We start from the raw sequence: 25,550 nt of genomic DNA on the forward strand, positions 1-25,550 counted from the left end.
ATGTATACAGGGCATACGTATTAGCATATAAAGGCTCTGAGATGGATGACAGCAATATTAAATGTTTAACACACGTTTCCCTAAACTATTTGAGCAGAGAGCTCCTCAAAGTATGATGATTTTATTTTATTTTATTTTTAGGGGTGATGAGATTTTTTTTTTTTTAATAAAGGAATAGCCATAAGCGTTACCAACCTCAGTTTTCTGATTTTTGAAAACGTTTATTTTAAAACGGTGGGCTGGGGGGGGGGTGGGGGTGGGGTGGGGTGGGGGAAGCTCAATACTGTAATCACAACGTTATTCTAATGTAAACCAAGGCTTGTTAAGTGTCAAGGTCAGAATTTCATCCCCTGTAACACTGTCCATGGCTGAACATGGCGGGGAGGGTGTTTACCCAGGGCAGGTGTTTTACATATATTAACATATTTAATCCAAGTGCTTTACATATATTACCATATTTAATCCTTTCTGTTCCCCTTGGAGGGACAGTTCCCATCCTGGAGATGTGGAAATTGGATTGTTTTTGTAGTAGCGGTGCCGATTTCGCGGACAACTTTTATTCAACAGGGCTTCCGTTGGAGAGATTTACCAACAGCGATGTGGATCTCCACTATCCAGCAACGTGCTGAGTGACTCTTCACACATTATGGAGTTTTGAGGAGATGTGTCATCAATTACTGTTAAACTGCGGCTGGGATGGCAATCATTATCTTTCGACTGGAGCTCCTTTCCCATCGCCTTCTGAAATCAACAGTACAGGATCGTTTGTTCGGAGACTCACAGGGGTCCTTGGGGGGTCAAGACCACGAGAAGCCATGGCTCTAGACCTCCAGATACTAATCACATTATGTGTCCTTTCTTCTGAGCCACACTCATCCCTGCTCAGGAAATGAGGCCAAGGGGAGGGCACCTGGACACTTACAGTACAAATTGAGGCTAAAAGCTAGAGTGTGTGACCCAGGAAGGCTGCAGATAGACTGACTGACAGGGAGGAAGTGGCGTGGTAGGTAGCTAAGCAAGATGGTAGTGAAGGGTTACAGGGCACCTAAATTCCTTTGTGCCCAGTACCCTCCACATTGTTATAGTGGATTAAAGTATCTACCCCTAGACTTGTTTCAAGGACTGAAGATGACAGGTTCTGTCTCCTGGGAGACTCCTTGCTCCTCAGTAACTTCCCATCACACCCATCAACTCTGTAAGCGCCTGAGAGGGAGGTCCGAGTGCATGGATGTCAGTTCTAACTCCAACCAACACGGTATGGCCTCCGTGTGGCCATAACAAACGTTAAATACCAATCGTCCTTGAAGTATATATTTTTAAAAAGTCTCATAATCTCTGTAGCTAAAGTGGTTCAAAGCGAAATGTCTTAAGTTGCATCCTACAATGTCTGCTCGAAGGAATAATGTCCTAGAGCATGACGGTCCGTCTCCACGCATGCCAGGGTACTCTTTGAGGGCCCCATTCTGTACAGTTTCTTCTTCTTTGAAAAGGGTGTGCTTCAGAAAAACCCCTACTCATAGGTGCTCCAGTATCCAAGATGCTGGTCACATGCACTGACATCCTGGGTGCAAGTTTGTCCAAGGTACCTTTGTAAAAAATAGTTTCCAATTTCAGAAAATAAAACCTTGCTTGTGTGCACGCAACAAGGAGCGAGTAAGCAGACTCTCTTCTCTGAAAACAAGAAAAGATGCATGAATGAAGTCATCTGGCATTAACGTCAAATGATTGCTTTGCTAACAAACAGAAGTATCATTTCGGCATTCATTCAGCACTGGGAGCCTATAATGCTCTGTGTTTAGCGTTCTGGTCATTTAGAGCATGTATTGATTTGTTCTTTATTGCAACGTTTTGGGGGTATATTTGTTGAGGTTTATGCTGCACCCAGCTCTCCATGATACTAATGAACCCAAAGATTAAATACCCAGGACGTTGGCGGCACAACGGTTACATCAATTTATTTCGACTCTCACCCTAGCTTCATTTTTCAAATGTACAGATATTATCATACATTGTCCCGTTTGTAGATGGAATCCTATGCCCCTATTCATCTCTCCTATTAACAGCTTAATAATTAAATCTGGAGACACGGGCAAAAGAAAATGGAATGAGAAAACTCCAAGGCTCTCCCAAGTAGTAACACTTGTTTTCCGTTTGACAAATCAGACGGAGAGTTTAACACATGAAACCTTTAAAAAGAATTGCCTTTCCAGGTATAAACCCCGCAGCAGCCCAAAATGGATGAAGACTTTTTTTTTCTCCTGGTTTGATGTTAATCACAGCGTATTTTTTTCCTCTAAAAAATTAATTAAAAACACTAGATCGAATAAATATTTCAGGAGGCCAGCAGTAAAATGGGGGAAATCCCATGCGTTCAGAGTTTTAGTACTCTCTGAGTACAGAAATTTATTTGCAGGAAGCAGAAAATAGACAGCAAGCATAAAAACACAGCCGAGTCCCCCTAGTGAAATTATTTATCAAGCTAACAAGGGAGGGACCCTTCTACTCACAACAAGCCAGCGAGGAAAAGACACCGCTTTATATTTTACCTTTGGGTTAGCAAACCAGTAAAAATGCCAGCTGACAAGCACTTCCCATAAACATTTCTTTCTAAATGAGCTTCCTTGTTAGGGAGAAGGGGAAAAAGAGTCTTCTAAGCTAAGGCGTGCCATAGCTCCCAGACAGAAAACTCTAGCTATGTACTCTATTAAATACACAAGTAACATAATTGACAAGGAATATAATAGAGCAATATGAATTACAGGTGGCACGCAAGTCACCAATTATAAGGTCATTAATTCCAGAGAACTTACGCCCCGATTGTGCTAGCCTTGTGGGTGAGCAGATAGAAGCAGCTTAGTTTGTAAAGACACTTTTTGGGGGGCCAGCTTTAACAGGCTTTGAGAGAGACTAACATCCATACATATCCGTGCACGCAGATATATAAATGTATAAATATCAGTCCGGCATTGCACCCACCGCGCGAGCCTCCTAGCCGTACACTAATTTCCAAATGTTTATTTCCTAAGCAAAACCCCAAAGTCTGTTTCGTACAGTTTAACTTAACGACATCGAACTCTGATTATAAACCAGGAGCATCATCTGCTGTAGCTTGCGGTAGAAGAAAGGGGGGTGGTGGTGGTGGGAATAAAAAGAAAGACGAGAAGAAGAGGTGAGGAGAGAAGCCTTCCCAAAGCACATGATGACCTGATCCCAATTAAACTTTAGAGAAATGGTAAAAGTTGCCTTCCCAGAATTACCGTGTCCTCAACCACTCTGCAGAGACCTCCTGATGAATTGACAGAAGACCCTCCCCGTCTCTTCTCCTTCCAAAAGTGAAATCCTTACCCATTATCTCTGAGAACGGTGGCAAGATGCCTTTTTCATTTTATTGTCGAAGAAAACGGGCCTGGTGAAGATGGGCATGATACTGTAAATTGCTGAGAAAAGGGCTTGGGGAGATATGTCAGTGTTTAAGAGCATGTACTGCTCTTTCAGAGGACTGGAGTTCCCGGTATCCATGCTGGGCAGCTCATGGCCACTTACAACTCCAGCTCCAGGGGACCTGACTGACTGCCCATCCCGACCCCACTTTGGCACCTGCACCCCCCCACCCATATGTGTGCACATAACATAGAATCAAACCTAAGAAAAAGCATAACAAACTAAATGAAATGTCCGGCAGAGACAGGCACAACTACCTTGCAGGAGTGTCCCCATGACCCTGCCCCTTCACCTCAGTAGGACACTGGCAGGTAGTTTCAAAGGGATGGACCGCTCGAAAGGAATAGAGTCAGTAACTCAAGCAAACTCTTCCTTATTCGCCACGCCCCCTACCCGACCCCAAGCCCCACAATAGGGACATTGCAGAAGATTCTCTGGATCTCCTTCCAGGGCCAAGGCCTACATTCCCTAGCTCAAATCCTACAAGCCTGCTTTTGAAGAGCAGTGTGTATTCTTCCCCAGCAGATCTGCAGGGATGGCTGGGGACTGGGCCACACTTCATCCCTGACTGCAGTGTTTTTGCTGTTAGACTAGAATTTTATACAATGTTAACAAGCAAAGAATATATCTATATCTATATCTATATCTATATCTATATCTATATCTATCTATCTATCTATCTATCTCTATATCTATATCTATATCTATCTATATCTATATCTATCTATCTATCTATATATATATATATATATCTCAAATGGCTGTCCAAAATGATGATGTTTGGAAAACACTACACTTTCATCAATAGCTTTGTGGCACACAGTTTAGGTAGTCCTGGCTTCGAGTACATCTAGATAAACATTCAGGCTTGGTTTTACTGCACCAACAGGACACTGAGCAGGCAGAGAAGCAGGAAGTCTGGGTCAAGAACAAGATAGTACAGAGCCAGGGGTCTTTAGGGAGAGGTTCCTGATAGCATAACATCTGGAGAGAAGAACAGCTGGGGGTCCTCAGACTCAGGCAGTGCAGTGAGCTCCACTTTGCAACTCAGGGAAACCTGGTTTCCCCCCTCTCTTCTCAGCGATGGTCTCCAAGAGCACAGAAGAAAATTGGTGGCAGCCCTGTGCAGTTTGCTTTTTTCGTTCTACTAGGTAATGACCAGACACTGTGAGAGGTTTAAAAAAAAAAGGGAAGAAGGCAAGAGGAGGTGGGGGGGCAGGCGCAGGAGTTAAGGAGAGTGAGGCATTAGCCAACATGAAATAGCACAAGAGCCTTGAACATCAGCTCAGAACTTCAAGTGTGAGGCTAGCCACGGAAGCACAGGATGAGAACGCAGCTCTTAGCGCGCGTCACCAAGGTCAGCGTTGGTACAGGAATTTCTGGTCTCTCTGCAGCCCTCCGTGAGCAGAAAAAGAGAGGCCCTGAATGTGCCATCTACAGGCACGTTCGCTCGTAAAAGGCAGCAGCGGACTCCAACATTGTAAAACCGTACTGTATGCCCTGAGAGGTTTGAAAGGGACCTATGTTTTCCATTGCAGGGTGTGGGAAGGGGTTGAGGGAAGAGGAGGGAGAAGAAGAGGAGGAGAGTGGAAGGGGAAACAAGGAGGACGGAATAGGAGACACAGGGAAAACAGAAAGAGGCAGAGAGAAATAACAATGGTAAACAGAGAACTCTGTTATTCCATTCTGTTCTATTCTAGTCTACCCTATCCCACTCTACTCTGCTTTAACAGTTCAGGACAGCTGATAACCCCACAGTAGCTTTGGCCCCTTTTCTTCATGTACATCAGGCATGAACCTCATTTTTAAATCTAAACAAGCCAGAGGCACACCCCAGCAGTAGAGACGCCAGCCCTTTAATTAACTACCGTCAGTAACAAAAGGTCTCTATTTTGATTAAGGGTACAGAGGGAGAGTCAACTCCGGTGCCTAAGAATTCCTTTAAATAATGACAGCCCCCAACTCAATTCTGCTGCAGGAGCCAGGGAAGAAAAGGAACTTTGTGTGTGGAACCCAATTTAAGGGAAGACGACCTCGGGGTCAATTTCTCGGAGCATTTGCGATCAATTCAATTCTCACCTCTACTGCCTACCTGCCAGCAAATGAACTTAGTGAGCTTTCCAATAGACAGGAACGACAAGAGGAAGCCATCGGAGGCTGCGTGCAAGGAACCGCGTTAGATGATGCTTGCAGAGCAAAAAGCAGAAAACCCAAATCCTACCAGCAAGGTCTCCCTTCCTATCGTCTCTGGATTATCTTTCTTGACTTCCTGTTGATTCCACCATAAGATGCACCCTAATCGATAATTAGGTATTAATATCTGCCGGGGCTTACACCTACTATCACCACTCGGCAGCCAAGATTCCCTTGACAATATCTGTAAATCTCCCGGCCGGTTTGAATTTTTTTTTTCCCACGCAGCTCTGAATCCACACTGTCCTCTGTCTTTCTGGGTGACATTACTGCAGTGGTAATTAATAGCTTTACTTTATTCTCAGTAGGTGCTGGGAAGGGGACACAATAATTCGACTGGCTTTCCTTTTGTCCCGATGTTTTCCAAATATGTAAAGTGGAAAATAAATACAAACAAGCAGAACTCCTCAACCCTAGTGCTTAGCTCACGTGTTACTGGTAAGTCCATTAAGTGCACCAGGAAGAGAAAAAGAAACGCAGACCCAAAGCTTGACGCTCCTTTTCAGAGGAAGGAAATGACAGAGTCTGCCAGTGAGAGGAGAAGGAGCTTAAATGTCAGTGTGGGAGCCCAGCTGTAGGTCTGAGCTCTCGACAGGTGACTGAACACACCCGTGCCTTTATAACATGTGCCCTTACAAAAGGATCGTTTTTTTGTTTTAAGTCACTGAGGGCCACAGGATTTTCGAAAATTCCTCCTCCCACGCTCCTCACCTATAGGTAGAATGCTTCTTTCTTTAAGTTTGCCACTTCAATAGTACGTCAGGGTTGAGGGAAAACTACACCTTCACACAGTAGGGTTAGGCTAGCTCGCCTCCTGAGAGCAATTGATTGAATCAGCTGGTTGGGGAGGAGCCTAAACTAAATCAACAAAGAGCAGCAGCAGAAAACAATTAGGGTGAGTCGGGATCACGAAACACTTTAAGCAAAAATCCTTTTCCCTAATTGTCTCGGAGCCAAGAGATATAAAAATCCAATAAGCGTGAAATACACTCAAGGAGACTTTTACCAGATTGGTCCCCACCGCAAATGCTCAAGTGAGAGAGAACGCCTTCTTCCTCTCAGGACTTATTCTAAAGACTTACTGTCTAGATGCTCCAATCAGCTTTTATTGGAGGGCAGGGTCAAGACCAAACATTTGGTCTTTCCAGAGGTGCCAATCAGCATTTACAGTGTCGGGGTGGGATGTTTCCTTTGTGGGAAGGTAGGTTCAGATTTATCAATGCTGATCAAATATTCTCATAGATTCTGTGAGGGACATGGCTGAAGCACACACATCCAATGAGAACTATAAACTTGCATTTACATTATATTTCCCCAGAGGCTTATAAGCAATACCTCGCTAGAGACAGGTAGGCAGGGACAAGGCTTTGAAGACTTTGTTTCTGTCTTGTGGTTTCATGTTATTCTGTTTGTAAAATGGGTGGTGGTGGTGGGTAGCCTTCCTAATATTTAGTAGCTTTCTGAAGTCATTCCATGGGTACAGGGAAGGCTAGAGAAAATTATGCCTGTACGTTTTATCTCTTGTAGAGGACAGGATAGTCACCACCAGCCTCTCCCTTATGCACCTGTCTTGCCTGCCATGCCCCAAGACAGCGCTGCAAGACTCGGTTGCATCCAGGTGGGTCTAAGGCAATACCAGGAACATCTGAGATGGTTGGAACAGACACATAAGCTGGCTGGGACTCCTCGACACCTCCAAGTCCTGTGTCAGGACCTTAAGACACTGGAGCAGGAAGGTTTACTTTCTAATCTGATGCAAATCACAGGTAGTTAAAGCCACCCACACCTTAGTACACTGCAAGTCAAGAGAGGGCTTCAAAGGCTCGTTCAAAAGCCACACTGAGCCAGAGGGTCGGGCAAGAGCATCCCGTGTTTCCACGGCAACAGTCATACCTTAGCCAGTGAAGCTGTAGGACAAGTCAATCAAGAAGCAAGACTGGACAGAAAGGCAGACAAGCCATGCCTAGGTATTGTACTTGAGTGCTAAAACTTTCTTGAGAAGAAAGGCCTAAAGGCGTTTTGATTGATTAGCAGATTTGGGTCTATGACATATAATAGAGGATGTTCGTCAAAGTCAAGGGATGCTACTGAAGTAGAGAATTTAATCTTTCTGTAATATCAACGAGGTGAAGATTTTAAAGTGTGTGTGTGTGTGTGTGTGTGTGTGTGTGTGTTGTCTGTCTTTCTGTCTATATCCATTAGATGTCCTTGCAGGCAGTAGAAGGTGTCAGATCCTTGGAGTTAGAGTTATAGGTGGTTGAGAGGCACCAAGTGGGTGCTAAGATCTAAACAGAGAGCAATATGAGCTCTTAAGAGCTGAGCCATCTCTCCAGCCCTTAGATGAATAATTTGTGGTATGACCATAAACCATTGTATAATCCAGACTACATTTCTGACAGTAAATAAAAGACAACTAGGTAGCTCCCTCCAAATCTTGTGGTTCCATTTTCAAAACTCACCTTAGCAGACACGAACCACTAAGCAATACCTGATTGAAATTAGCGAGAGGCAGAGAGCCTACTGGTCCACCGTAACTGCACTTGTCAGAGTGAAATCTCATATCCAAAGTGACTTTCTAAAAAACAGCTCTCCCAAAGCACCCGGCAGTGAGCTTTCCAAACATCGTCCTCTGATACCTAATGCCATAAAGAACTTGGAAGCATTGTCCTCCTCCCCAAATTCCCTTCCAGGCCAAATGTCTTTCTCTCCCTTTGCTCTTGCCTGTCAATCATGTTCACAGATGAAATTTGATATCTCTCCCACTGGTAACCTTAGATGAAATATTACCAGTCGGGTCAGGAACCAGTGCGAACCTTGCTTTTAATGTTCATTAACTTTTTGCTCAAAATGGATGGTTTCAATGTCACAAAACCTGCCAGTCAGTCTAGATCATTGTATCGAACAGGTGGCTTTCAAATGAGAATTATAAAGACCCACGCAAGTAAGGAATAAGTGTTGCAGCTGCATGCATATATAGACATGCACATCAAACCAAAGAATATACTGAGATCAAATCTAGAGACAGAAATTCCTGTTTTGTTTTAAAAAAAAACCTTAATTTTTATAAGGTTTGCAGAGAAACCATATTGCATAGTTACAGAGTAGTTATTAAAAATGAGACTCTCCTTATTACAACAAAGAGATGTAAATAATAAGACATTATTGGTGAATAGAGGGGGGAATGTGTGCTTTGGTTGCTGCCGATGCTGTCCTTGTGTTGCTTTAACCCAGTGCTCTCATTCTCTGCATACCTCAAGAGCCTTCTTTGCAAAGGACCACAGTTTGACGGTGTGACTTTTACTCTCTCTCTCAGAGAGGGGAAAAAATTAAAATAAGAATATTTCATGCAAATTTCAGCAAGCAAACTTTTTAATGAAGGGAGGAAAAAGAGAATTATAAGTTGTTTTGCCAGCTTTTTTTTTTTTTTTTTTTCAGGAGCTGAGGACCGAACCCAGGGCCTTGCGCTTGCTAGGCAAGTGCTCTACCGCTGAGCTAAATCCCCAACCCCAATTTTGCCAGCTTTTGAGAGGTGAAAGGAACTCGTATAGCCATGACCGTATGCCATGGTGGGTGTGAGAGTGTGGCGCTGGCTCTCCACACGGAGAGGGTTCATAATTAAACTCGCACTGGGATACTTGGAGTTGAGAACACATTTAAACAGCTCCGTTTTCTTTTCTTAGTAGATGAAAAAAATCAGACCATGGCCTTCCACGTGTCTCCTTCCCCTCCCCTCCTGCCTCTGGTTGATGTGGAAAGTCCGCTAGCTCGAGTGCAGCCTATGGATTCAGAAGGACAACGTTCTGCGCTTCAGAATTATGCTAAACATCTCCAGGTGCGAGTACAAACATTATAAACCATTGTTAAGTTGGGAATGTTCACCAAGCCAGGTAGAACGGATCAAGACAATGGATGCCAGTTTTGCTCAAATTCATCCAAGGATCCGGCATTCAGGGAGAGAAGGACCACCTTCTCCAGAGTAGGGGGAAGTCTGTAGCACCAGGATGAAGGGTTGAGATCTGCTCAGACTGGAGTGGTTGTTCTGTACGAGACAGGTAATAACAGGAAGGGATCGGTACAGAACAGCAGCGCATGCGGGCCCTCACCCAGACAGCTTGAGCCGTTCCTGCCACAGCGGGTATCACGCTTCCCGTTGCCCGTGAGATACTGATGCTAAAATGACCGACCACGGGAACTTCTCGTGTCCGTGGAGCTTGCTGCGGCATTGCTGGCTTGCCTGCATCCCCTCCCTCGCATGGCAAATCCATTCAAACAAGCACATGCATATCGAAGGTCCCGGCGTTACCTGTTCAGCTTCGGGCAACTGCTTTTCTCACATCACAGATGTAGAAGAGTCCCTTGGGTACCTGATTCGGTAAATATATTAAAATAAACACAAAAGGTGATTAATTTCCAGGAAGAGCCTTCAAAGGACAGCATGTGCATGGTAGCTTAACGATCTACGGCAAGGACCCAGACGAACCGAACTAAAAGAACTCAGTGTAGTTGATCTTGCATGGTGGTCTCAACCCTACCAAGTCAGAAGATGGAAACCTCCTCTTGATTATGGCTCTGAAGGGGGATGCCACTGGCCTGGCAATCTGTATCAGCTTTGGAACTGTTCTTAATTCACAGGGAACCAAGTGGTCCTGGGTTCATAGAAAGGGGATATGAACAATTTCTGACGGGCTCTGTGTCTGCCATTGCTAATTCCTCCGAGGACCCGTTGGAACAGCTCTGCAGGCACTTACTGGGCGTCTGCTAGTCCAGACTCTGCCCTCACCCCCATCTCTGTGGTTTGTTTTGCTAGTGCTCCTGACAATCACTCCAAATGTTCTCTTAACAAATACTAACATGTCAATGTCATCCCTTTGTTTATTAATATTTTCTTCTGTTTAAATTAAGTAGCCTGTGGTACTCAGAATGTTGAAATGCAAATGAGGTTACCTACAAAAAAAATACTTAAATAAAAAGAATGGGGGAGGAATTTTTGTTTTACACTGACTAAGCACAATGGTTCAATATTAAACCTTTCTATGGTTAAAAAAAAATAAAAACATGCTATTGCTATTAGCTTTACTAATGCGGGTGACAAAACTGTTCATTTGCTGTGCACAGCCTAATATTTTCCAGATAGCAGCTTAATAACAAAACAGACCTGTCATTTCCTCCCACGGAGAGTCACATTGTACCGGTCCAGGTTGTCAAAATATATTTAAAATCTAATTTAAAAGATTCAACTTGGTTTAGGGGGAAATCCGTGTACGGTAACTGCAACAGACTAGTGAGTCGTTCTGTGTCCCCCACCTCCCTCCCCACTCCCCTGAAACAGGAATATTTCATTATTTTCCCCCAATCTTGCCACACTTCTATTTGGACTGCTTTATAATTGGCCAGGAGAAATAGAGAAAATGCCAGCTTAGTGCTCGACCCCATAGGCTGCTGTAGCCGGACAGATACTCTTCACTTAAATTGTCACTGGGCTTCCTAACTCTGATTCTTTCAGACATGTTTTCTCTGAAGTGTAAGACTGTGCTTGGAGAAGCCGATGCTGCTCCTTGTACCTGCCAACACCATCAGAAGCCGATGATGTGTTTTCATTCGTATTTTCCAATGTGATGCGTCAAAAACCTTCAGATACACTTGTCTAGTGTGTATATATATCACACTTGTCTAGTGTGTATATAGGATATATATATATATATATATATATATATATATATATATCCTCCCAAATATATATGTATGTGTGTGTTTTACAAGGAAGAGGGGGGTGAAAACAAAGAAACAAGAAACACACTAAAATTGTCACAAAACCTGGAAGTGGGCCATTAAGATAAACTGTTCCTTACTGGAAGTTCAGATAGTTAATCTCAAAACAAAAGAAAATAATTTATATATATATATATATATATATATATATATATATATATATATATACTTTAGGAACAATAGATTCTTATGGAAATGCAAGTGAATGGAAGGAGATTGAAGCCGAGGAGACCACAGAAGGAACATTGGCGTCAACCCTTTGGGGATAGAACAAACATGTTAAGATTTGAAAAGGAGGATTTACATGAGCTCAAATACTTGCAGGGCAGTTTACAATTTTAGAAAAATATTACAAAGCAGTAATTTGATGTGGGCTTTGCAAAAGCACTCCCCGCTCCCCCAACTGCGACCGCCACCCACTGTCCTTCCTGGCCCTGTCAATTGATAGTATCTGTTATTTTGGGAGGAAAAGCATCGGCTTCATTAAATGCAATATTTGGCACCTTGCCTGACATCTCATAAAGAATCTGTCCTTTTTAGATGGTTGGTGTCATTTTCCTCAAGATGACCTCTATGCTCTGGCTACCTGGGGGAACCTATTGGATCATCCAGGCGCTTTCTTTCCAAAACTGGTAGGAGGAGGGCTCTGATGTTTGCACACCTGAACTGAGTACGAAAGCCAGTGTGTTTGTTGTTTTGTTTTGTTTGTTTTATTTGTTTTGTTTTGGGCTCCTTTTGCCTAAACCAGTCACTGGGGAGGAGTGAGGGCCAGGGAGTCTCCAATAAAAGCGCGAGAGGACAGTTTTGAGCTGGACCGTGACCTTGGCCAGATGGCTGATAACGTAGAACCTCTTACCTTACCCAGAGGTGGTGGTTGTTGTTTTAATAGCATGAGAGGGAACACGAATATTCAAGTTAATATTCCAAAGGGGCCCGATGCGTTCTTCACACCATAGTGAGTGGTGGGAAGTGTACCTTGACAACATGTCACAGGTTGTCTGTGGTGTCTCACAATGGCCCTAGCCAGGCGTGGGGAAGGGTGTCATTTGTCTTTCAGAGGTGAGGATTTTTCTAAGACAAGCTGAAGCCTGCCCAGTTCTGCTCATGCAGGGCCAAACAGAGGGATGAGCTCTGCCCTGTGACCATGTTGATTCCATAGAGTAGGAACGGCAGACATCTTTAAACGGCTTCCTGCACTTCCATGGGCTCCTCTAAAGGGGCCAAACACATAGGGAAATGGCAGAGGCCAGGACATTTGCAGTTCATTGTCTTCAAAACAGACTGACACAAATACAAGTTTTAAAACAGATTTGGTAAGGTACGGTTACCACCGGGTAACCATTTGGTATGACATAGTTACCACGGGGCCTTTTTTCCCTCTTTCTTTCGATTTTTCTTCCCTGTCAAAAAGGATTTTTAAAATAATCTAAGGGTATTAAGAGTGCTTATGATGCATAATTATTGTTTTGGTTTCAAAATATTCACCTTCACGGCTAATCCCTCCTCTGAAAGCCAGAGAGCTAAAATATAGAATATCTATTCAGGGAGACGAGGGGGTTGTCTAGCTTCACGGATCCCGGAGGGCAGAACCTATCAGAAAAGAGGCTACCTGAGCCAAAACCATTCCCAAATGTTTCTTTACAAACTCTGTCCTATGGAGGCAGTTTCTAGGTGCTTTGCCGTTTGCCTGTCCCCGTGTTAAAACCAGAAATGCAAAAACAACTGCCGGAGAACATGTTCAGGAGGCTGTGTTCTGTAAGGGGGCACCCAGCTAGAGACCAAGAGAAGTCGAAGCCTAAGGAGAGACTTTAAAAGACTTTTAAACAGGCTATCTGGAGTCCCTTTTCTCCTTCTTTTTCTGTCTAATCCAAGTAGAAAAAAGAAAAAAAAATCGACAAAGTCAATAGAGTAAGAGACACAGATGCTCTGGAGCTCCAGAGAAGCTCAGGTTGTGTACAGAGAGTTTCAGGGAGCTGGGAGATAGAGTGGAGTCCTGAGGTAAAATGAAAAGGCTCTGGTACCTTGCCTTTCCCTGCCAGGTCCAGCAGTGCCAGTCCACCGGTAGTTGTGGCAGCCTAGAAGGCCTGGTCCCCACAGAGTCATCTTCTCAGACAACTTTAACCGGACCCCAAAGCACATTAGAACTCTCTGCAGGAATGCTGGCATTGGGCCTAGCAGGGGTCCCAGGGACAAGGTGGCTGTGGCTACCACTGACTCTCCTAGCAGCAGGCTGCCTTCTGAGTATCTCAGAGGTGATGCTGGTGCCTGGTCCCTAAACACACCCCAGCTTCATGTAGGCCTGTGGCTACAGACAAGGCAGCAAGGGACTGTGTGGTGGCCTGAGGAAATCACCAGCCACAGACAGCCATTCTGGATTCCAGGGCAGTCCTGTAGTTCCAGCAGATTTCAACCTGCTGTCAGTCAGGGGGAGGGGGAGCTGAAGGCTAGGAAGTGAGCCTAGCTATGGCTGTATCCCTGGGCAGAGGCTGAGGGATGTTCTCTGTGGTAGGCTGAGGAGTGTGTGGACTCTGGGAGAGGGGTCACTCTCAGTCTCTCCCCTGCCTGCTTCTCTGTTCACTCCAAGCTACAGAGAACTTTATACTTGGGGCAACCAAGCACCTCTGGGTTCAGTTCTCTACGGACAACTGGACTCCTTCACTCTCTGCCTTTGTCTGCATGAGCACTTCACCCGGGATGGCTTGTGGTGAAGTTAATGCTTCCTGGCTGGAAAATCCACACCCCCCCAACCCCAGCCCCCTGTGGTGTGGGAGCCCCTTGTGGTGTGGGAGACTCTCTCTCTCTCTCTCTCTCTCTCTCTCTCTCTCTCTCTTTCTCTCTCTCTCTCATGGCCTTGTGTGACTGACATGACAGGGGAGGATGCCTACAATTAAGAGGCAAACACTGGATGGGACATGAGTCATGTGGTAAGGGGCCCAAACCTTGGTGCTAAGGGCCTTGAAGCTTTTAGCAATCTGGGGAAGGGGGAGGGGCTAAGGGGTCTGCCTGGCCCTTATCAGTACTCCTTACAAACAGATACTTCTTGGGAGGGTCCCTAAGGATGATCTGAGATGACCCTAGGCAATTGGAGGTCACAGGTCAAGGTTGGCCTTTGTCAGTAATTCCTTCCCATAGCGGGCCAATGTCTCTTCCTTCCCTTTGCATTTTAAGCCTTGATTAAAATGTCCCATTGTCTTGTGGCCATCAGGGGGTTCATGGTTCTTCTGCTAAAGTTCCCACGGGAGGGAGGTCCGCACCATTTCTCAAGGTTTCCACAAGTAGATGCTGTCACACAGAACCTGCACTGGTTGTAAAAAGGGCATGCAAACCCTTGTCCTGACTCACAGGGCACAACGGTTCTCGACAGCTGACCAGAACAGTTTATTCTTCCCTTCTTCCTGGCCTATTTCTGCAAGGTATAGTAGCTTCCCTAGACCAACTACGAGGAGGAAATACCTTCAGAGAACTCAGTTTGGAAGCAGGCAAGCCTGGGAGTCAGCATGGATTCCAACGGGAAATCTAGGGACAGAATCAGCCAGGCCTGGCTTGGAGCGAGGGTGGGTGAGAGCTGTACTCTGAGAACTATTTCCTTCCCTCCTGCTCTTTTCGGTCCAAAGCAGGGAAGCACCCCACCCCAGTCCCCTTTCCTGAATTAATGTCCCTTTCTCATGCGCTACTAAAAATTCAAGATGGATTTGTGCAGAGGGGAGGAATGTTATGTTGTAATCTAAAGTCTACTAGGGGGGCATTTGTGATTTAACCAAACGGGAGAAGAAGAAGAAGAAAAAAAAGAAGTTGAGTTGTGCTAGATGCAGGAGGAGGCACTCAGCAGATGCCCCCTCTGATTTCAGGGAGGAACCTCCACATTCCTCTCACCGACTCCCTCTGGAAAATGTGTTTGGGGAGTTTCTTAAACCTGTCCAACTCATGTATGCTCATATAAACATCTGATTTCTGCGAGCTTTCTGTCTCAGAAATCTTGTTCTGTTGGGCAGACCTTTCTCTCAGTCTTTTATTCTCTCTCTCTCTCTCTCTCTCTCTCTCTCTCTCTCTCTCTCTCTCTCTCTCTCTCTCACACACACACACACACACACACACACACACACACACACAAGGGCTCTCAAATTTAACTGATCGAAAGCTGTAACGGTGTCCTAAAACCTCGTGCAGTGTCTGTACAAATGCTGTGATAGCGTGTCTGGCTGGTTCGAAACGTTAGCCACTTTCAAATGAACAACTAAATACGTTCATAAATGCTCTGTCCAATTGAGACTAAGACACTAATGACTTCCTCTCTTTCCCTTCGGATCCCTATTTAAAAAACAAAACAAAGACAAAGAGACCAACCAAAACACCCGTGTGCACACGCTGTTCGAGAAGCAGAGCGGGACAGAGTCCTGCCTTCCTGCACACTGGCACTGATTTTGGCCGCTGAGCAGGTGAAAGCTTCTCAAACTATTTATTCCCGGGATCCGTGCCTTCAGAGTCTCCCTCTTTCTCACTTTCTACAGCAGCTGTAGGGACCTGGCTTTTGAGCAGTCTAATCCTGCTTTCTTCTTCCTGTCACTCCCCTCTAGAGAGCAACAGGGCCCCCAGTTTGTCTCAAGACTGTGTTGCTTTTTGTCCCCAGCAACCAGGGGCCAACTCTAACAGCTAAGGTTCCCTCACCACGTCCCCAACTTCTGGCTAGAGTTAAAATGCCAGAGAGAGAGAGAGAGAGAGAGAGAGAGAGAGAGAGAGAGAGAGAGAGAGAGAGAGAGAGACCAATCGTTCAGGGGTGTGGATGGAGACATGGCTGGAGAGACTTCCCCTTTTCTGGGACCTTTCACGTTGGCATTTTAAAGATTTGTATTAAAAGTGATAAAGGCTATTTCTTGAGAAGATGGGATAAGGCTTTTCCTGTTTTAGGCAAATTCAAAAACAAATCCTGGTTTCAATAACAGGACCCTGGACTCTGTCCCTGTCCCCTGCTCTACCCGGGACTTGGGACATCTCTGAGCTTGAAGATCAGCTAAGAATACAAATAAATTTCAGAGTTTTGAAGGTAAGCACAGACTCCATATAATTCATTTAGTACCTTGAGGAATGAATTGAAGTGGTAGACACCACAGCCTTCGACTGCAGAGAAAACTTCCCTAAACCCCTCAAACAACATAACTGATAGAGCCTGTTCTGACAAAGGGTGCAAATTATTGTTTTTCTAATCAAATATAAGTTGAACGCAGAGGGAAGTCCTGCAAATCAGTCCTCCAACGTGGGCTGCGAAGGGGGCTGACTTCCGACGGCTTGCTCATGGACAGTGTGGAGGAGCATTAAGGCCTCAGAGCGGTAGTGTGAGGGTTTTGGATGCAGTGATCAGATGTCTGAATTCTGTCACTCACGATAAAAAAACAAACAAACAAGCAAGCAGACAAGCAAACAATGCCAGAGTCACAATCGGACTTTTTAAAAATATCAATCGGTCCGATGTACATCAGGAGTATTTTATCAAGCTGAGAACGTGTAAGCAAGTGGGTACGTTTCCTCAGTCAGAACAGGGTAAGACAAGAAAGCCCTCGGATGCTCTGTCAAGGCTCCTAAGCTTTGGGATGTGTCGTTAAGCAACTTCTGTGACTTAGACAAGGAAATGCAGGGAGCCAGGCTAAAGAGCCAAGCTGTGTGAAGGTGACCACCATTCTTCCCTCCGAGTGCTTTTAACAGTCACATTGGTGGTTTGGCCAGAGGAAGTCCTATTTAAAAGCCCCAAACTCTAGAAGTGATGTTACCACATAAAAAGGACTAGGGTGAAAGGTAAAGGGGAGGAAAGAATGGGTGTGAGCATCAGACACATTCAGCAAAAGCAGCAGCTCCCACTGTAGTGTCTGTGTGGAAAAGGGTCTCAGTGGTTCAGACTCGAAGCTGTAAATGTCTACATGGTAGATTTATCAGTCAGGGAGAGGTCGGACCTATTTGATGTCAATATGTTAATATATTGGATATTTTTCGAAAAATATTTCTTTAGAAAGGGGAAATAGATAAGCCAGGAAATTAAAAGGAAGTGATTTTTGTTGAGGGTCTTTGAGAACAAAACACTGTATATGGGGAGTGTGTAGGAAAAACACCCAGAAGGTGTGTGTGTAACTAACTAACTGTATTTTACCACACATTGGTTTCATTTACAGCTATGTCTGACAAATGACACGTTTGACACCAGCCAATACGAGTGTCACCAGGACCCTGAAAATCGAAGTTGTCCCATTCACAGAAAGCTGCTGCCCCTAACATGGGTTTGGGGAGAGAAGTCAAATTCTGACTTTTTATTTTTTTTAAATTAAAAAATTTTTCCTTTTTCTTCGTTCAGTTCTCTGCCAGGAAGACAGTGAAAAATGATGATATTCTGTCAAGAATGCGCGTGCCTGAATTCGCTTTTAAAAATGCTAGCTGTTTGCTTTTGGGAAAGTTTTCTTTATAGATATGTTTGCCTAACACGTACCTACACAAGTACACACGCGCGTGCACGCACACTCGGAAGTTCTAATTCCAGTAGAGTTCTAGAAACTGTTGTTATAGCTTGAAAGCTATCACACCTGTTTGGTTGTGTGCCCAATACATGACTCAAGTGTGCACAGGTCCTTTTCTGTAAGTCTGTCAGTCCTTCAGACAAGAAGTGGAGTTACTTAACTGTTTACTATGGTGGCTACATATCCGTTAGCCTTCTTCTCCAACGTATTTTTTTTCTCTAGAAAGGACACGAAATGGAAATCATCCTCCAGAATCGCAAACAACCTTTCTCAACAGACAGCTTGCATTCATCTTCTGCGCAGCCCATATTTTAAGAACACGCGGGGCCCGTTCGGCTGGGCTTCTCAAATGTGGCTTATCCCACTGATGACTCTAACTTGTCAGTGGGCTGTTCTATTATTGGAATGAAAGGAATTTTAACACTATTTAGACAAATCCAGGGGACAGGGGAGAGCGGGACTCTCTTACTCGATTTCTTTCTTTCCTTCCTTTGTTTTTAAGCTTAGGAATCTACATTTGTAATAATGGACATTTGGACAAGATATGTCTTTTTGTGTTTAGTCCTGTCTAGTATTGTCTTCTGAAGTCTTGTCACGTCTGAAAGTGCTTTTCAGCAGAGTTAACTTTTCCTTCCAGCCAGTCACCCCACCTCCTTTTTATTCTGATGCCACTGTCTTGTTTTCTTGTCTGGGGCCCAAACTGGCTTCTAATATTGAACTGCTTTATAGAACTCTATTAAGACAATTTAATTATTATATAATTGCATCTCCCCCGCCCCAACCCATGTCCTACTCTTCGATAAACAACTGTATTTGTGCTACACATGTTACTGAGTCTAAGAATGTATTTGCCTAAACTCTTCCTTCCGGGGCCGAGCTTTGGGTCCAAATGGTATACCCATTTCCTCCTCTCCAGACTGGTGATGTGTGTCCATTTTCTAGGCTATAATTAGAGGATGAAAATCTCCAAAGCTGAGGACAGCTACCTTACAGCATAGGAAAGAAGTTTTGCAATTAAGATTTCTGTCAAGCAAAGCTAAGTGTTTTGGGGACTCACATTCCAGCTCACCAAGTGAAGCCAACATCGGAAATGTAAACAGTGTCTTGTGTTCTGTGCAAAAGAGTCAAGGTCCACGAGAAAGCAGCCAGAATTCACCAGCTTGAAGGACTACCTGTCTCCTTAGAAATCAGGCCTGCAATGTGGGTTGCAATATTATCTTGTTTTTTTGTTTTTGTTTTTGTTTTGTTTTGTTTTTAAGAAAAAGAATTGAAAGCAAAATAAGACAAAAGTCATTTGTGCTTAGCAATATTTTCAAAACAGTGTTGGCTTTGTCTTCTATGGGATTAACTCCCAGGGAGGCCTACCAAAAGAGAAAATGCCCTGTATTTGTAACATGGTTGCAGGAATTTGTGTCAGTCTTAAATGGGTCAGGATTTAGGAATTCAACTGAAGGTAATTGAGGTTTTTTTTTTTTTTTTTCCAACTGATCATTCAATTAGACCCCATTCATAACCTGCTTTGGGGGCAAACAGCAATATACCAGAGCACAGCCTTCACCCCATGCAAACACTATTTTCTCCATATGTTTATATTTATATTATGGGGACTCATGTAATATGTAATTATTCCTAGCTTATATGCTTGGAAACAGCTCTTTGAATATTCGAAAGCTAGTTAGATAACACAGATCGAACCTGGTATGAATTAGAAAGTCTGTGTGCAAACAGTAGATTTTATTTCCCCCATTTAAGACAAATGACTTGCAAAGTTAAAAAAATTTTTTTTTTTTAAAAAAGCAAAATCAAACAACTTTGATTTGTGCAGAGTGTTTATGTTTAGTCTTGTCAGGGCTGTGCTAACAAGAAAATCACAACATGTAAGGGAAGAAGAAAAAATAATCACTTTTGACCAAACGGCAAGAATTATTTATCTTTACCATTAAATGCATATGTTCCCATGAACCTCTGTTGAGTCAGACTTGCTGGTCCCCAACCCTCGGTCATACCCCTTAGTTAGAAGCTTAGAGTCCGGTTCAGAAAGCTCAGATCTATTCCCCGTGTGTATGTGTGTACATGTGTGTCTGTCTGTGTCTGTCTGTCTGTCTATCTCATTGTTCCTCTTTCTCCCTTTTTTACTGGCTTATTGGGGAACTAAAGTCTGTGGGGAGAAAAAGTGAGACGTCATAATTTGTATTTATATTAAATACATAATGACTACATGATGTCAATCTCCTCAACTCTCAGAAGAGCCTAGAATTTTGCCTGGAATTCCTGCCTCCGATTCCCCTATTTAGAAATCAAAGAGAATGCATTTTGTATTTCATATCCAAGCTCCAAGACATGGGACCCAGTTAATCTGTACACTAAGAAACGGAACAGAATCAAAAAACAATGCAGTTTATTATTGTAGATTATTCTTTCTCTTGATATAACCAGAAATTGAAAATGAAAGAGAAGCATGTAGAACGTCACGCGTGGTTAGTTAGTAACTCAAGTTATAAAACAATTTTGCACAGCAAAATATGTAAAAGAAAAGTAACTGACAAGATTTTTTATATTTATTGTGGTAAGATTTACTTTTCTTTCTTTCTTTCTTTCTTTCTTTCTTTCTTTCTTTTTTTTTTTTAAGACAGGATGTCAGTCCCTGAAAATAACATTTACTGGTTATTGCCTTTAAAACTGTGGATTTTTTTTTAAGTTACAGAAAATCCAGTTCTGCACCACAATACAACTGTAAAAAATCTGCATCACCTTAAAACTGTGCAGTAATGCCATTTTATAACTGCATAAATTTTATTAGCGTTCTAAACAGTTTTGCGATTTTTTTTGTATTATATGCTTGCAGGTTATATCTTAGTGCAATTCAGTCCCAAATACTTTAATTTTGGAAAAAAACATACAGTTTGAATGTAAAATACCCCTACAGATATAAGCAGGGGCGTTTCCCCCTTTTAATACTTTGGTTTTCAATACAGTCCACGGTATAGCAAGAACTACACATACCCAACTTATATTTAAGTTGCAAGCACATGCTTCAGAAGCTACTTTTAAAACAGTCCCCTTGCAAACTCTACCCCCCTTAACATCACAACAGTAAACGATTTAGTGCATCGGTCTTTAAAAAAAAATCTACAGCTACACAGACCTAACTCTTTCAAATTTTATCTATAACATTCCTTTATCTGTAGCATACATTTTAACTGGGCTAACAGATTATAAAAACTAGAATTAAATTATATGCTAGAAACCCATAGCATTCCACATTTGACAATGACCAAAAGCCAAAAAAGAAAAAAAAATAATAATAAAATAAAACAGAACCAAAAATAATTGGGGCAGATTTCTTTCTTTCTTTCTTTTCGAAGAAAATTTAGACTGCTTTTGGCAACAGCGTGATTTAAAGTGCCCCAAAGCAGGCATAATTGTTTCTAAAAAGAAAACATTTAATTTATGCTCTGTAATATTTGCCATATAAAGTTATAGCCCATTCTGCTATCTTTGACAAGGAATGGCTTCAGTGCATTTACAAAGGGAGGCTGAAGTTCATAGTAACTCAGAGCAGTCAGAGTGGAAGCAAACTTTCAAGGGAAGAAGGCTCTGGGGTAGCACTTTTTCTGTTGTTGTTCTGAACTCAAAAAAGTCATGAGGCTGTAAATCAAAAGTATGGATGTCATGCGCTAAGTCTTCAAAAGTCCATTTCCAAGCCAAAAGGGGACAGAAAAGGAAAAAAAAATAATTATACCATACATGTCCAGCATGCAGGCTTTTTTTTTTTATTAATATAATGTCTCTTTTCCATAATGTCTTTGAAACTGTTAATAGTTCGTTGTCGCTAAGACAAAGTAGCAAGCATCGTAATGCATGAGATGAGAGGAAGTTTGTTTTTGTGTTTTTGTTTGTTTTTTAATGGCAGGCTAAACTTTCAGATTTGGCATCATAAGGCCAAAGCTCCCAAGTCACACCCAGAAGGTTGATGCAGCCTTGATTGTGGCAGGTTCAGGAGAGGCTTTAATTCATTCAGTTTTAGCATAACAATGCCCAAAAAAAAAAAAAAAAAAAAAAAAAAAAAAACCGGTGGAACTCAGCTCGCTGCAAGGTCTATAGCATTTCACATTTTTTTTTCCTTTGCAAGCTCAATCAGAAGAACTCAGGAGGAGAAGAAAAAACCCTGCTACTTTTTTTTTCTTTTTTCTTTTATCTCAAGAACATGGTGCAGAGGGAGGGAGGGCAGAGGCTGGGAAACACAGCAAGCTCCAAAAAATTAGTAATAATAAACAAAAACAAAGAAGAAAAAAAGAAAATCCAAACAAAATAAAAACACACACACACACAGAGAATGAACACCAGCTCATGAACTAAAGAAGAAGAAAAAAAATATACAGGCGCTTGATGGCCGGGTTCAAAGGTGAGTTATGTCCTACATGAAGTATTCTGCTCAGATCTTTGACCCTTGTGCAAGTCCAGGGTATGTGTGGGGTAGGCGGTGTAAAAAGAGTAATAATAATAATAAAAAAAGACCAAAACAACCAAGCTAGCAAGTTACAGGGGAATTCAGGTTGGCAATCCATGAGCCAGATACCCTTTCCCTCCCCAACTCAAAAGAGCCACCACCACCACCACAAGCTTGCTGTGTGTGTGTGTGTGTGTGTGTGTGTGTGTGTGTGCAGGGCCAAGGGGAGCAAACTCGCCAGGGGAGGGGGCGAGGTGGTGGCGAGCGTGGCCCTGCAAACTGGCAAGCCCACTCAGGAGCCGGACCCCCACGGAGCATTTAACAAGGTGGCTAGCTGGGATCGCGTGTCACACTCACATGAAAAATTCGGGAGAGGAAGGGTTGTCGCTGCTCGAGCCATTTTCTCGGAACCCGCTGCTCACCAACTTCTCGTATTTCTCCTTGTAGGCGTCCCTTTCGCGCACCAGCCTGGAGATCTCCTGCTTGAGGTGGTCGACCTGCTGCAGCAGCTGGTTCTTCTCCGACTCCAGGACGTGTCTCTGCTGCACCCTCTTGAAGCGGCAGGACTGGGCATAGCCGCGGTTTTTCAGGGTCCGCCTCTTCTGCTTCAGTCGGATCACCTCCTCCTTGCTGACCCCGCGCAGCTGCCGGTTCAGCTCACGCACCGACATGGTCACCAACTGCTCGTCCGAGAAGCGGTCGTCGAAGTGCAGGCCTCCCGCGGCATGGTGCGGGTGCAGGGCGCCCCGCCCCCGCCGTGCCCCCCCGCCGCCGCCGCCGCCGCCGCCCCGGCGCTGGCCGGGCCACTGCCGCCTGCGCCACCTGCGCCGCTCGCAGAGGCGGACGCGCGCTCCCCGCGGCTCCCGGGGCGCCGGCCGTCGGGTGGTGGTGGTGCCCCGCGGCGTGGTGGTGGTGGTGATGGTAGTGAGGTGCCCCGCCGCTCTGCGCGGCGGCTGCGGCGATCACGGCGGACACCACGGCGGCGGCGGGGCCCATCTCCTCGCCGCTGCCGCCCAGGGAGGCGCCGGCGCCGGCCCCCGCTGCCGCGGCCAGCTGCTGCGCTCCCCGCGCATAGCCATCGAAGCCACCCTGGAGCTGGTGGCTATTGCTGATGAGCGCCTCGACTGCGTCCTCCGGGCTGAAGCCCAGCGCCTCCGGGTTGAGCTGCTGCGGGTAGCCGGTCATCCAGTAGTAGTCTTCCAGGTGCGCCTTCTGTTCGCTGCCCGAGCCCGGGCTGGGCGCCGAGAAGCTGGGGGACGGGGGCACCGAGCTGCAGGGCGTGCTCATGGGGGTGGAGGACAGCGAGCCCCCGGCGATGAGACGGCCGCACTGGCTGATGATGCGGTCGGTCTCCACCGGTTCCTTTTTCACTTCAAACTTCATCAGATCGAAGTCATTAACATATTCCATGGCCAGGGGACTGGTGGGCAGGTCGGAATTGTTCATTGCCAGTTCTGAAGCCATCCTCCTGCCTCCGCCACCGCCGCCGCCGCTCCGCCAGATGGGCTGCAGGAGAGGGGCCAGCGGGCTGTGCTGGGTGGCCAGCGGGTGAGCCAGCTTGCCGGGCTAGGGCGCTTCTAGCTCGCGCGGCGGTGGCTGTGGCCCGAAAGCTCGAGCGTGCACACACCCCCCGCCCTGCCCGCAGCCCCCCGCGCCCGCCCTCCCTCCCCCCTGCTCACGCCAATGTGCTCTCTCTCTTTCTCTCTTGCTCTCTCTCTCTCTCCCGCTCGCCCCGGGCCCCCTCCTCGCCTGCTCGCCTCTCTGAGCTCCGATCCCGGGCGCTTCAGGCTCGGGAAGGTCCTCCGCGGCTGGCGGTGGCGGTGGTGATGACAGCGGCAGAGAGGATGCCGGAGGAGCCCGGCCCGGTGCGCGGCGTCCCCGGCTCGCCGCTCCGCTGCGCGCTTTGCATAAGGAGGGCTCGCCTAAGCCGGCCGGGCTGCAGGCGGGGCGCGCGCGGCGGCTGCTCCGGGGCTGTGTGGCGCGGCGGGTGGCTGTCCCGGAGGCGCGGGCCTCCACACCGGGGTGGTTAACACTTCACGCTTCTCTCCTCTTCTGCCTGGCTCTTATGGTTACTATTATTATTTTCTTTTCTCTCTCCGGATCCCTCGCGTGCGCGCGCGCTCTCTCTCTCTCTCTCTCCTCACCCTCTCCCTCCGTGCAAAGTGCAAGACCGAGGTGCAGGCCGGCTGGAGGCAAGGGAGGGGGGAGTTTAGTTCTTTCTTGCCCTTTTTTTTTTCTTTTGGTTTTGGTTTTTCTTTTCTTTTCTTTCTTTCTTTTTTTGCTTTAAAGCAAAATGGCAAAGTCCTGGACCAAGGCAAGGCCGAGAGCAAAAGGGTGGGGGGAGAGGCCGAGCGGACAAGCAGCTCGAGCTACAGCTCCGAGATGAAAAAAGATTTTAAAGCCTCTGATCCAGCGAGAAGAGTTTAAAGCAATTGCTGAGTTTTATAGCACCCGTGACGTCAGGCTCAAATGGGAAATTGACTGGCACTCTCCGCCAATGGGAGGCGGCGAGAGCGGCAGCGATTAGCATAATAGTATAGAAACAAGGAAACTTTTCGGAGCTGTCAATCACAGCCCAATCAGCTGACTGTCAGCTGGGACAGGCTGGCTTAACCCTTGCGGCGCCGCTGCTGGGGCGCAGCCAGGGAGCAACATCCCCCACCACCGCCCCGTGCGAAGTTTAATGCACCAAGGGACAGAGTTTACTAAAAGGGCGGCTGGAATCAGGCAGGACCCGGGAGGAAGGTTTGCTTTCTTCAGAGTTTGAGAGAGGCCTGCGGGGCTGAACCTCTGCTCTCACGCTGCAGCGAGCGATCCGCCAAGAACTCCCTGGTCCCCTGCTGGTCCCGCACCCTAACAAGGTGTATTCATTCGTCTTGCAGTTTTCGATCTTCGATTCACCCTCTGCATCCTTCGTGGCCGTTGAGGGGGGGAGCCGAGTGCCTTCCTTCCCTGAATCGGACGCTCCGGGGGCCAACTTGACTCAACTCTTTGTCCCTCCGCAAGTGAGGTGATCAGATGGGGGCGCCAAGGGTGCGGGGACCCAGAATGCGCGCGGGGCTCCCTGAGCGGTGCGCCTGCAGTGTTATTTTTTTGGATTTCGCGCGGGGAAGAAAGCCTGTATAACTCTTAAAAAACCAGGGGGCCTAAAGTGTGTAGGAACTAGCTGCCCCCTAGCATCCTCTATCCTTGGAGGGACA

The 25,550-nt window shown here is 45.6% G+C and overlaps 1 protein-coding gene across 1 annotated transcript; it reads right to left on the bottom strand.

Annotated features, from left to right (window-relative positions):
- Nucleotides 1–200: 200 nt before the first annotated feature.
- Nucleotides 201–24,775, bottom strand: Maf (MAF bZIP transcription factor). The gene is given in 5 exon segments (XM_032888028.1): nt 201–1,671; nt 9,938–9,998; nt 22,708–23,140; nt 23,143–23,197; nt 23,200–24,775. Coding segments are annotated over 4 exon segments (1,137 nt in total). The 5' UTR covers nt 23,815–24,775; the 3' UTR covers nt 201–1,671; nt 9,938–9,964.
- Between the last annotated feature and the right edge of the window lie 775 nt (nt 24,776–25,550).

Source organism: Rattus rattus, chromosome 17 (genome assembly GCF_011064425.1).
Source record: "Rattus rattus isolate New Zealand chromosome 17, Rrattus_CSIRO_v1, whole genome shotgun sequence".
In the NCBI taxonomy this organism is placed as follows: domain Eukaryota; kingdom Metazoa; phylum Chordata; class Mammalia; order Rodentia; family Muridae; genus Rattus; species Rattus rattus.